General features: G+C 41.9%; 2 protein-coding genes across 3 annotated transcripts in view; one reads left to right on the forward strand and one right to left on the reverse strand.

Moving 5' to 3' along the window:
• Nucleotides 1-2,385, reverse strand: part of LOC310785383 (cytoskeleton-associated protein 5-like) — a 37,442-nt gene extending 35,057 nt beyond the window's left edge. For both annotated transcript variants that reach the window (XM_083646435.1, XM_083646434.1), the window contains exons 1-3: nt 2,340-2,385; nt 1,738-1,814; nt 504-697 (exon numbers count right to left, since the gene is read on the reverse strand). In XM_083646435.1, coding sequence (XP_083502561.1) covers nt 504-697; nt 1,738-1,794 — 251 coding nt within the window. In that variant the 5' untranslated portion in view covers nt 1,795-1,814; nt 2,340-2,385. The remainder of the gene's footprint in view (nt 1-503; nt 698-1,737; nt 1,815-2,339) is intronic.
• Nucleotides 2,386-3,053: 668 nt separating this feature from the next.
• On the forward strand, nt 3,054-12,394 carry neu1 (neuraminidase 1). The gene is made up of 7 exons (XM_083646439.1): nt 3,054-3,284; nt 4,470-4,656; nt 6,778-7,040; nt 8,184-8,369; nt 9,097-9,316; nt 10,415-10,651; nt 10,932-12,394. Exons 1-6 carry the CDS (start codon nt 3,198-3,200, stop codon nt 10,633-10,635), a joined length of 1,164 nt encoding a protein of 387 aa, XP_083502565.1. The 5' UTR covers nt 3,054-3,197; the 3' UTR covers nt 10,636-10,651; nt 10,932-12,394.
• Nucleotides 12,395-12,913: the final 519 nt, after the last annotated feature.

Below are 12,913 nucleotides of genomic sequence, written 5' to 3' on the forward strand. Positions count from 1 at the left end.
TATGCATGTTTTTATGCATGATTGAAATGCATGTTCTTTATTTTATTATACATGTATTGCTCTTATTATTTAGTTGTTTGACATATAAAATGTCAGAAAATGGCGAAAAATGTCTCATCATTTGCCAAAGCCCAAGATGACATCCTCAAATATTCAGTTGACTGTCATAGAAGAGTATTAAAGAAACCAGAAAATATTCACATTTAAGCTGGAATGAGATCATTTTACTTTCCTTAAGAAATTACTCAAATGGATTAATAAAATAGTTGGCAATTAGTTTAATAGGCTAGTATTTAAGCCTTATTTAAGGCTTTTTTAAGCAAATTGTGTTGCGTTTCGTATTGAATGTGCTATGCAAACAAAATTATTATGGCAAGAGGACATAAGATCAACAATTACAGATCAGTTGTGTGTGTGTGTGTGTGTGTGTGTGTGTGTGTGTGTGTGTGTGTGTGTGTGTGTGTGTGTGTGTGTGTGTGTGTGTGTGTGTGTGTGTGTTTTACCTGCTGGCTACATGTGCATTCTCTACAAAAGTCAGTGCAGCTTCGAGGCCCTTCAGCTGGACGATTGCATTGGACTCTGCCACAAACTTCTTGATGAGCCCCAGGAACTTCATCCATTCTGGGCTCTTTTCATCGGAGATCCTCTGGAAGAGCTTCAGAGCCTCCTCATAGCCCACTGCCCTGGCCTTCCACACCTGGGACAAAGGCCATGACATGTCACTGCAGTCCTGTTTTATGTGACTGAAAGCTAGCTGAATGTGTTTCTGGTGTGATGTCCATCCATGTTGACACATGATGAAAGCATGCTTCTTTACAATCAAATTTGAATGTTCGCTGATTGAAGCCAAGTCAGTGTCACCCCATGACGTCATACACATGTACACGAAAATTATGTTGAAGTTGGAATAGTGAGGGCTCGGATTGTTGCTTTAAGCTCAGTGGCTGAGGCTGTCATTGATTGATTATATTAATAAAACCAACTGTTTACCTACCAAGATGGCAGTGTGGTGAAAGAACAGAATATGAATAAGATGGCGAGCAGGAGATGAAGAAGGTAGACGGCTGAGGCAGGCTTCAGGTTCACGGTTCACCACAACAGATTTAATGTGACAAAACCAGGCTTTTTTACTTAATTATTAAATTGCAACAGAATACAAAGCACAGCAGCACTGTATTCACTGGAACATAAGCCTAGGGTACACTCATGCACATTGGGACCTAGCTTTCAGGCCAGCAGCCCTGTTTCAATTCCTGGATTAAGGCCGAGTGAACCCCCTCACAAACACAATCGGTCTCACTAAAGGAACCAACAGATCAAGGATTGCATTCTACACAATAATTTGGTACATTGGCATACCTGAATAACCAATCTAATATATTGTAATGCCCTGATCAACCTTCTAAGATACTCAAAATGATTATGCATTTTACTTTACTCAACTACACTTGACTTGGCATGTTCCACTACCCCTCTCTAATAATGAGGGTGGACTCCTCTGCCTGTTTCACACGCCAGGCCCGAATGAGGAATTGCCTAGTGCCAGGAGTTTATTAGCCCCGATGTGGTAGGCATATCAACATGGCTGCACCACTGCAGTGAGACAGATTACCTGAATAAAATGTCCAACAACCAAAACACAGTATGCCGAACTTTGTGATTTCAGGAGAATACAACTTTAATTAACGATAGATAGAAAGAGAGGTACGTGTCTGCAGGGCTTGTAACGTTGTTTACCTTATGTTCACATTTCTGATCGACTGGTAACTTCATCCACTCGCTTTCATCCGCCATGATTCGTTTTCTGGATTGAACTGCAACGATAGACGTGGGGATGTAGTGGATTAACGTAGCTGGAAGGACAGCAGACAGGAGTGAACGTGAACCAAGCAAAACAGGTTCTTCGCTAACTTAGCTAACGTTAATGCTATCTAGCTAGCTAACCTGCGTGAGGTTGTTAGCCAATTCACTAGCCTCGACGCAGCCTGTTTGGTCAACAAGGGAATAGCTTAGTTGAATTCTGAGGCTACGTTAGCCGATTCACATCACGTTAAACAAATAAAACGTTTGTTAGGGACTAAATGCATCAACGAAATGAAAGCAAATAACGGCTTATCGTAACGGTACTGTTCCATCAACATTGCTGACAACAAGCATTTATCGGCTAACTTGTTAGCTTAGCATAATTTCGACAAAACATCCAACAGAACTGCCTAACGTGACGTGAAACAACTGATAGCACCTAATGTTCACTTTAGCTTAGCATAATTTCGACAAAACATCCAACAGAGCTGCCTAACGTGACGTGAAACAGCTGATAGCACCTAATGTTCACTTACCCAAGACCGAGAGGTGTATACTAGTCGACAACGACTGTCAAATTTGTTATCTGTCTGTGCAGTGGTGCTCCGCCAAAGATTTAAAATAGATGCCTGCCTACTGTAAAGCTTTTGTAATCATTCTGATTGGCTCAATTCGCTGGGATGGTGAAGTTCATTGGACAGTTTAAACACTTCCTGTTTAGCCACCAATGACGACAAAGAACTTCCACGCTCTTTGATGACGAGCTATTTTCTTCTTCTTTTAGTTTCCGGTAGACTAGGCACGGGTGCATTGCTGCCTCACACTGGTGTAAATAGATAATTGCACATGTACCCTTGTGACCTAACTTCTGTGAAGTAAACTACTTCCCCCCAAGTCGATGCTTCCCCCTAGTACTTCCCCTAGCACACCGAGCAGTGTTTTAAGGGAAACGCTTTTAACTCCCAATTTGCCCAGTTCTATAAATACCTCCCTCCATGGCATAGCAAGTCGAGCTGTTCCCCCCAGCAGGGGGAAATATACTACATTACAGCGGCAAAAACATAAAGTATGTGCAATGGCAACCATGTTAAATATTATAATTGTATCTCAATATGAATATGTCTAATCAATGCTGTCTTATATTTTCAATATTTATCTTTTCTGATTCCGACTTGTGACGAGAGAGTCATGTGACCGCCCACCTGACCTTGGTCATATGATCGGAGATCTAAAAGTTGTAGTGGCACTGCCTGCGGAAGCGCAGCTCAGCAACAGAGACGTCGGAGGCGATCGGAGGGAGTATTTTCAACGTTATCTCTGTCTTTCTTTTGAAACCATCGCTTCATTTGACGGATTAAAGTCGACGTTGGCAGGAGGTGGATCTGGATGTGAATATGGGAACAAGAGGCCGCCATGCTGCGCTGACATTACTTGTGTGTGCTACGGCGCTGCTTCCCTGTGTCTGCACTGCCTTGAGACCGGTATAGTCAGTCTTCTTGTCACTTGACAGCAGACCGCAAGTGCTGCTTTCAAGTTTAGCTTCTGATACCACAGAGTTGTTGTTGTTGGTTTGGCGACAGACAGGCTTTCTCTTCCTGTGTAGAGATATCATCATCATGTTTCTCATGCAGTTATTTATCTTGTCTACTTGCATTTCCGGTTGGCAGTTCGATTTGCATGCAAGAGCCAAGTAAAATATAAATAAAAAAGAAATAATAAAACAGTAGTTTAGATCAGACTGGTTCTCAACCAGCGCCAGTGCCACTGACCTAAAGTGCCGTTTTATTCTTATTTCTTTCAGGGCCAGGGACCACCAGGGGTCCTTGAGGGGCTTCCAGGGGGTCCCCAACAAATCGATGAATTATGAAACCTCGCCATTATTTCATTTACAAGAAGTGAACACAATTAGAGTGTAGAAGAGTGCCTGCTAACACACATAGATTGTCACTATAGTAATGGAATTCTCCACAAAATCTTCTCTGACAATTAATGTATTCTCAGATTTAGGTCCCAGAGGCACCATGTAATCAAATTGGGGTCTGTGGCTCTAATGTGGACTAAATTAGGCGTCCACATGAAAAAAGTTGAGAATCACTGTTTTAGCTAATGGAACAGTGTGGATAAAGCATGGTGCAGGTTAAAAAAAAATCTGAATTTTGGGCTCATGATTACAGTGAAAATACTCCAAAAAGACAAAGATTCCCCCAGGCCCCCAGGGTATAAATATTGAGGAAAAGGTGGCATTTTATAAATGGGTGTGTGACATAACAACAGGAGTGACATCACAAGAGGAGAATGTTCTGCTGGGGCTGACACAGGGATGCAAAGTCATGGAGAGTGAAAAAGGGTGACAGATACCAGGGCAGACATAAAACCACTCAGAAATCCTCATATTTTGGGCTGAAAAATGTGACTGTCACCTAAAGGTGACTAGTTTGCATCCCTGTGACATCACAAGTGGTAGGTCCATGAAATGGACCAGTGTCCCCTGCTGGTTAGGTTACAAAAATTTGTCTAAACGCAGCTATGTGTGATTGGGGGGGTGGAAATCCCCCAAATCCCATTGCTATATACCCCTTACACATATTAATGCAATGTGGTCTCCAACCTGCACCATGCTCTTTAAGATACAAGATCCCCCTCCTCATTTTCTGTCTCTCCCTCAGATTAACCCTCTGGTGTATGATGAGCAGCTGCTGTGGGTGCAAGGTCAGGGTGAGGTGAACACCTATAGGATCCCCCTGCTCACCTTCACCCCCAAGGGAAGCCTGCTGGCCTTCGCCGAGGCCAGGAGGGAGTCCTCGGGAGACATAGGACCAAAGTTCATCACAGTGAGACGATCCACAGACAAAGGTAGGCCAGCTGGACAGTCACATGAGAGTCACAAGAAAAAGACAAAAAGTATACACACAAAACATGGATTAAAAATTAACACGATATGATATGATAGTCCATGATTACTTACGTTGAGGATAGTTTCCTGGTTGAGGAAAAGAGATAGTGAGGACAATTTGGCATCAAACTGGGTTCACCCAGCCTTGTCACTGCAACGTCGTATTGTCCCTAGGAGTTTTAAAGAATCTATCGTAGTCCCGGTACCTAAGAAAACACCTGTTACATGTCACAATGATTACAGGCCTATTGCCCTCACCTCAGTGCTCATGAAATGCCTAGAGCGTCTAGTGCTGGACTACATTAAGCGTCAGATCCCTCCTTCTCTTGACCCCTGGCAGTTTGCCTATAGAAAAAGCAGATCTGTGGAGGACGCCATCTCTTTAGCCTTGAACTCCGTCTACGAGCACCTAGACAAAAGTAAATCTTATGTCAGAATGCTTTTTATTGACTATAGTTCTGCTTTTAACACAATCATTCCCTCACTCCTCATCCACAAACTGCAAAATCTTGGTCTGTGCGATGCTGTTTGTGAATGGATTTTTAGCTTTCTAATTCAGAGACCCCAAAGAGTGAGGATCGGTAATAATCTGTCTGAGACTCTTGTCCTCAGTACCGGCTCGCCTCAAGGCTGCATTCTTAGTGCCTTTTTATTCACTCTTTTTACTCACGACTGTATTGCCCACTTCCTTAACAATCTGATTGTAAAGTACGCGGACGACACCACCGTCATTGGGCTCATAAGCTCAAACGATGAGTCCAACTACAGACTGGAGTTTGAAAATCTAGTCAGGTGGAGCGAGGCTAACAACCTCATACTTAACGCTTCTAAAACAAAGGAGCTCGTCATCGATTTCCGCCGCACTAAGGGACCCCACCATCCCATTCTAATCAACGGTTCTGAAGTCGAGATGGTTAGGGATTTTAAATTTCTTGGTGTCACCATCTCTGATGACCTCACTTGGCACTCCAATACTAAAACAGTCATCAAAAAGGCTCAGCAACGGCTCTTCTTCTTAAGAAGACTAAAGCATTTTACCCACAACAGTCAGGTCCTCCTTAATTTTTATCGATGTATCATGGAGAGTATCCTCACCAGCTCTTTCACCATATGGTTTGGTAATCTCACTGTCAAGGAGAAAACATCTCTAAACAGAGTTGTGCGCCGTGCTCGCAGGGCAACCGAGGCCGACCTGCCTGCATTAGAAGAGCTCTACAGCTCTAGACTTCTGGCCCGTGCTTCTAGCATTGTTAGAGACCCCGCAGGTCACCCAGCCGCTAATCTCTTTAACCTACTTCCCCTCGGCAGACGTTACCGATCTATATCTCTCGAGCTCTACCACTCGTTTTGCAAAGAGCTTTTTTCCAAGTGCGGTACGCAGTCTGAATGACCTTAATTCCAAACGCTAGATCCTACACCCGCCAAGCTGTAGATCATGCCTTACTTTTTGTTGCTTTTCCTTTGTATAAGATTATACCTGACTGTACATGCAATGCTGCCTCTATGCATAGGCACTTTATCTTAATTCATGTGCACTTTAATTATCTTTAATTATCTTGCACTTTAAAACTTGAGCTGGAGAACTCGGTTCTATCCAATATGCACTTGTCTCCTTTTATCTTTTTAAAATTTTAACCCTTTTATTCCTTTTATTCTTTTTACACAGTATCTAAATGTTTTCATATGCTGTCCTGTGATTTGTTATGTATGTTTTTAAGCTCCTAGCACCCCAATTCCAATGCAGTCCCTACTGTAAATGGCAAATAAAGTGACTTGACTTGACTTGACTTGAGGCTGGGTGTGGGCCGAAACCTGGTATCTCCAAAAAAAAAAGCAAATTTTCACAAGGAAGGAAAAAACATTCACATTTTAACATAGTGTAATAGTAATAACAACATTAATAACCAGTAATATAACATCTTTCGCTGGTCCAAACTACCTGGAACTTTCACAGGTTATTTTTGGGTGCCCACTAAATCCATTTCTGAAATAAAAAGAAAATGGCCAAATTTGGAGATACAAGGCTTCCAATCAATGAACGAATCAATCAACCAGTCAAAAACAACTAACCATCCTCCCAGGAGTCACCTGGTCACCCATTGCCTTCATCGAAAATGACGGCGTGAGGGTGGACGGCAGTAACCTGGGCGCGGTGTTGGTGGACGAGGAGGTTGGCTCGGTGATGCTGTTCTTCTCCATGTGCTACCACCAGTACAAGTGCAGCCCGCCCAGCACCATGATGATGCAGACCAAGGATGACGGCCTGAGCTGGACACCACCCAGGAACCTCTCCATCCAGCTGGGGGTCAAGAGCCTTGTCCCCGGCCCGGGCTTCGGCATCCAGGTGGGCCACAGCATTAGACTGTCAGTGTCAAAATAACACAAATATTTTGGCTTGATATTTTTAATAGCCCATACCAATGCTTTAATGTATTATAAAGCTTTATAAACTATATATAAAATGTATAAAAAAGATTTCAGTGAGTGAAATCAGTGTGTGAATGCGTGCACACTCTTGTTGTGTTGGGCAGCAGAACCCCAACCCACTAAAATTAATGGGCCGGCAACTCGGCAAGTCCGTGTTTAACGAGGTCTGCTGATAACTAGAAATCCAGACAAACGCATAGCTACCAAGGAGGTTAATATGCTAGCTTGCTGGGAAGTGGGTGCAAAATGGCTCCAAAGGGGGCTAAGTTTTTGAAAAAGTAAATGGGCATGACTACTTTCAAACGGGTGCCTTGAACTCTCACATCAAGATACATGTATCTGAATGAAATTGGGCTCATTAGAACCGCAAGAGTCTTAGCTTTACAGACTTGTCTGACATAATGTCAGCTACATAGGGTTTAAGAGCTCCAGGGTCCTAAAGTCACAGTGTTCTGCATGCAGTGAAAATGTTATTCTCGCCTTTTTTTGTTCTTTGCACACTGGTATACCTAAACATAAATAAAAAACATCAAATTAAAATGCATAATTTCAATGACCAGTTATGTTTGAATATCACCATGCAGACAACAGTGGCATAACACACATACAGCCCAGTTTATTTTTTCTCTGTTTTTTCTCATGTTATGTTTTGTTCTCTCAATTATTTGGGAAGGTGGTCCTCAGAACTTTTTTTTTGTTCTTTTTTACAATCAGAAGTGGACCTTACGTTACAAAAGGTTGAGAACCCCTGTTTTACTCTTTGCATTTACGTTCCCATACTGTCTTGTAACACACAAAGAAATGCTTTCCTTGTGGTGTTTGTTGGCCATTTTAAGAATCATGTAATTGCTCTATAGTAAATTTCTGTATACAGCAAACCAATTTTAGATTTACAGTTTGATTTTTACAAAGTGAAGTGACTGCTGACTTTTGATTTGAGATCTTAGTTCACGCACACAGATCACAGTTTCACTGTTTTTAGAATGCAATTTGCCCTTTCTTTGTGCAGTTTTGTGTATTATGTGATGAGACCATGTCCCTTCATATCTTTGCACTACAGAAGCGCTACATGCCACATAAGGGGCGGTTGGTGGTGTGTGGGCATGGGCTATATCCAATAGGGGACGGAGTTTTCTGCATCCTAAGTGACGACCACGGCAAAAACTGGCACAACGGGGCTGAGCTGAAGAGCATTCCTTACAAACAGCAGAAGAAACCGATGGACTTCACCCCTGACGAGTGCCAGGTACACTTGTTGCTGTTCATAAAAATGTATTGTGAATCAGACAATGTTGTTCACATCTTTTCCTGAAAAGGCCTGGATCACTTAAAGCTGCTACGTGTGGTATTTTAACATTCATAGATAATTACCATGTTAGTTTTGAGACATTAGTATTGTTACCATAAACAAACTAATCTCTCAAGGCAGATTACCAAGGCACGTAAACCAGTGTGGGCAAGTAAATAAGGTCCCATGGAAACACCAACATTGCGAGCGCTGGCGAAGCCGGTAGGCAGACACGCCAAAACATCTCGCTCTTACCTCAAACAAAGGTGCTGAAGTGAAGAGATTTTAAATATGAAGTTTGATGTACTTTAGCAATTTGCGAGAAGAACGCTGTCCAACAGCTCATCTGTTAGCTCCATGTTTCTTTTGCAGCGCTGTTGCTGGTCAGACTGTAAACATAGGAAGAGTTCCGGTTATTCAGGTATTGAAACAAGCTTGCCCCCAGAGTTTTTTTTTGTTTTTTTGTTTTTGTTTTTTAATATTTATCAACCGATGGATTTCCACATTGTAAACAAACATTGACTGAGAACGTTGGCAGCCATCCTCCTCCACACTGTATTTTGCATTGTGTGCCACCGGGCTCTGATTTTCCGGGAAATATGGTGGATTGCTTCACGGCCACGGGACAAAACAGGAGAGTTGTTTCTCACTCGGCCTCTCACTTCATCTCTCCGTCTCCCTGCAGCCGGTTGAGATGAGGGACGGCAGCATCGTCATCAATGTGCGCAACCAGAACAACTACCACTGCCGGTGCCGCATAGTGGTGCGCAGCTTCGACGGTGGAGAGACCCTGCCCATAGATACGTTGTCATTCGACTACACACTGGTGGACCCTGTGGTGGCAGCTGGGGCTCTGCAGAAAGAAGGAGTGCTGTACTTCACCAACCCAGCCAGTACTGAGCACAGTAAGGACTGTTTCTAAAGCCTACCTCCACTAGTGGCTGTTCTTGCTGCAGGTTGGCTTCACCTCTCAGAAGTCATGAGCTCCTGTTGTTTTAAAAAATACAGTTACAAACAGCTCGCAGAGACATACTGCTGCCTTGATTAAAGTAACATTTCCTAACTTGACTTTATAAGGCCACGATCATCACTGCAATTACAATTGTATCAAATCTACTTTTATTCTGCCAGAAAACAACAGTGCGCAGTAATGGAAAAAGTGGAAATAGTTCCCATTAAACACGATAATTAGCGGTGTGATTACATTATTTTTTAGAAAACTGCAATACACGTGTTAGTCAGTCTCTGAGATGTACATAAGGGATTTTTGAAAACAGCCTGTGAGTTCAGCCCAGGTTTAGACTTTTCATGAGCTTTAATGATGATCAGTAACAACATGGTAATATGGGGGTAATAGTGATAATAATGATTGACCTAATAATAATTAGGTAATACCATGTAATTACCAAACTAATAACCAGGTTGCAAATGAGACCATCGGCAAGGAGATAGGCGATTTCTATATTGTTATTCCAAATGTAGTCTCACAATAGCCAGCCAGACACTCTGCTACGGAGGTACTGACCACGTGAGACTATTCCAAATGCCTCTTGTGAGGGTATCGCATAGTGTCCAGCCCACCACGTGTTACGTCCGTGTGAAACTGGTTGTCATTTTTGTTTGAAGCAGTAACATCAACCTTATGCAGTAAATAAAACAGTGGGGTAGGCTCGCTGCCTCGGAGAAGCCTTGCCTGGCCTGCCTGCAAGGTGCAGACAGCGGGAGGAGCCTCGCGTTCAGGAAATGCAGTTTTCATTCCAGGCAAAAAGTACCGCTTTTGTCCACAGGCGCCACTACCATAAACATTAACCCTAACCCAAGTGAAAGTGCACCATAGCTGCTTTAAGTTGGGGGTCAGCAGAATCTCTTTTTTCTGAGTGGTATTGACTGGTGTAAAGTAATACTTTGCGTGCGTGTGTGTGTGTGTGTGTGTGTGTGTTTATGAATGAGTGAGCTCTGATATCTTGCATTAATGTCACTGTCTCTACCTGTGTCTCCCTCAGGAGAGAACCTCACCTTACGCTGGTCTTTGACCAATGGCACGACTTGGGAGGCCAACGCTGTCCAGATATGGGCAGGGGCGAGCGGCTACTCCTGCATAACATCACTGGATAGCGGCTCGGCGGAGGACAAGAAGTACATCTACATAATCTACGAGAAGGGCCACAAGGACTACTGCGAGACCATCTCATTTGTTAAGGTCCACCTTTACGGAGGACTGTAGAGCGTGGCGGCGGGAGGTATATTCTCTTAGTTAAAATTGGCTAAGTGGTGTCTGTAACGGTGGTGTGTGTCATGATTGTGATATCAGTGATGATGTCATCAGTGAATTGTGATGTCATCAGTGATGTGTCATCAGTAATGAGCAATTGTTGTGATGTCACCTGTGATGTCATCAGTATCTTTAGTTAAAATTGGGCTCTGGTGGTGGTGAATATATATATATATATATATATGAGAGCATGCATCATTCCACACTGAAATTACTTATGACTTCACCTTGTTTTTCCCCCCTCCCAGATAAGGAAGTTAGAGGGAAAGGACACAGGAAGAGGAGGTTTATTCCCAACACTATCTCAGGAAAACTAAATGGGACTTTTAAAGCCCACTTTGTGTTATCAAGACTCAACACCATGAGTGGCACAACCTTCCCAACCTGCTGGCCGGAGCCCACAAATCCAATTATCATCATGTATGAGAATTCATTTATCCATTGTTGATTGGTACTGTTATTCAATTTGTAATCAATTATTTGTTAATTAGCCTATTGCAGAAAGCCCCTCACTCTTAGTTTCTGATTTCTGTATGGTGCTGATGGACAGCTCCTTTTATCGTAATATAAAAAGTTATTTGGCTTTTACGGTCAGATGTGGGCCGCGAACATTTTTGAGATTTTCAAGTGGACCGTAGGGGAAACGTATAATATTATTGAAGAAATTATTTTGACAGACCAATCACACCACAACATACAGTAAGTCATACTATCATAAACATGTAAATATGATTATTATTATGTAAATCTATTCTGAAGTTGTCAACAATGCCACATTTCCCCCATAAAATACGACACTAAAGTATCACCATAATTACCATTCACTGGTTCTAGTAGCAGTCTTCCATGATGAAGCAGAGCAAAGCCGCAAGGTGACCACCTCTTACTAGTTTGTCTGGCTATTATGTTTTTTAAAGTTTGGACCTTGGGATGCATGTTTTTATATTGCATACTGTTGTATGGGGCAATGCTTTATAGATCTGGATACATTTGTACATAGATAGATTTGTACATCTGGAATTGATTGATTATCAGTCACTCACCTTAGAAACTGTGAATGTTGTTATATTAGGCATTTGTATGAAATGTTTACTTTTTATTCAAATATACAATAATATATTGAAACTGGTTCAGCACTCCTTGGTGACCCACTTTCAAAGCATACTGTATTTGGTCTGTGCTAATGATTATAATGAGGATTTTTTTTCCCTGCCATTAACTAATGCGGATTGAATTTGTTCTACCTTTGTAATGAGATGAAATGAGGCCACATGATCTTTTCCAGAAAGTGCTTCTATGAATGTTGATTGCCTTTTGTGATGAGTATGCTATTGAACAGTCTCTGCTTTGCCCTACTGGGGTTTGAGATCTGATCTGAAGTGGTTTTAGAAAATCAGTGATAGTAATGAAAAAAGGGATGTGTGCGTGTGTGTGTTCGCATCATTGACTGTTCGCATGTACATGTGACTGTATGAGTGAGAAAGCAAGTTCATTATGTGGCCCAAGTATCCTCTTTTGTAAATCATGTAATTATAATATTTATATGGTCATGGTCACTCTTTAAATCAGCTTTGTAGCCTAGGCCTACCCATGGTTGCATTTTCTTCATCCCAAACATTCTTTCTGATCTGTACCTTTTTTTCAAGGGAATTTCATTTCAATAGAGTAAATAAATTGATTTCTAACAGATTGCATGCATACCCTATTTTATTTATTGTGAACATGGTCCTCCTGATTTGCGGTGTCATACAGCAGCTTTTAGGCAAACAAGTCAACCATTCTCCTGAGCACGGTTTCTGATGCCACAAAGATATCAAATACTTTATCTTCAACGATACTGTGTGTAAAATAGCCTAGTGTGCTTGTACATTATGTCAGTGATGGTCTTCAAATGGTAGAGGGTGGCCAGAAGTTAGAGTGGTTTTTCAGGCTGAAATATTTAAGACTGCTAATTTTATTTCTAAGGCCTGGAATAAAAGGCTCAATCAAAAACTCTCAGAGGCAATCTCAGCTTTTTAAGTAGGATATGTCAGGTCTCCATGAGGATTGTGTCTCATGTTGTGTATAATTGCCTTGCGTGTATTTTGGTTGTTTCTGTTATGTTGATCATTGTTTATGAAATATGAACAGTTAGTCTATAGTATACATTTATATTTGTATATAGGCCTAGTTATCTGGTCAATATCATGTGCTCTTATTATTAACGCCTTAAAGCCAAATTTCAACTCTT

The sequence above is a fragment of the Poromitra crassiceps genome (genome assembly GCF_964638095.1).
Source record: "Poromitra crassiceps genome assembly, chromosome: 11".
NCBI classification, from domain to species: Eukaryota; Metazoa; Chordata; class Actinopteri; order Beryciformes; family Melamphaidae; genus Poromitra; species Poromitra crassiceps.

Excerpts from the sequence above, each read along its gene's own strand:
- neu1 (XM_083646439.1), top strand. The coding sequence starts at position 3,198 with ATGGGAACAAGAGGCCGCCATGCTGCGCTGACATTACTTGTGTGTGCT. Across the intron at positions 3,285-4,469 it reads TCTGCACTGCCTTGAGACCG|ATTAACCCTCTGGTGTATGA; the intron begins GTATAGTCAGTC and ends TCTCTCCCTCAG. Across the intron at positions 8,370-9,096 it reads TCACCCCTGACGAGTGCCAG|CCGGTTGAGATGAGGGACGG; the intron begins GTACACTTGTTG and ends GTCTCCCTGCAG.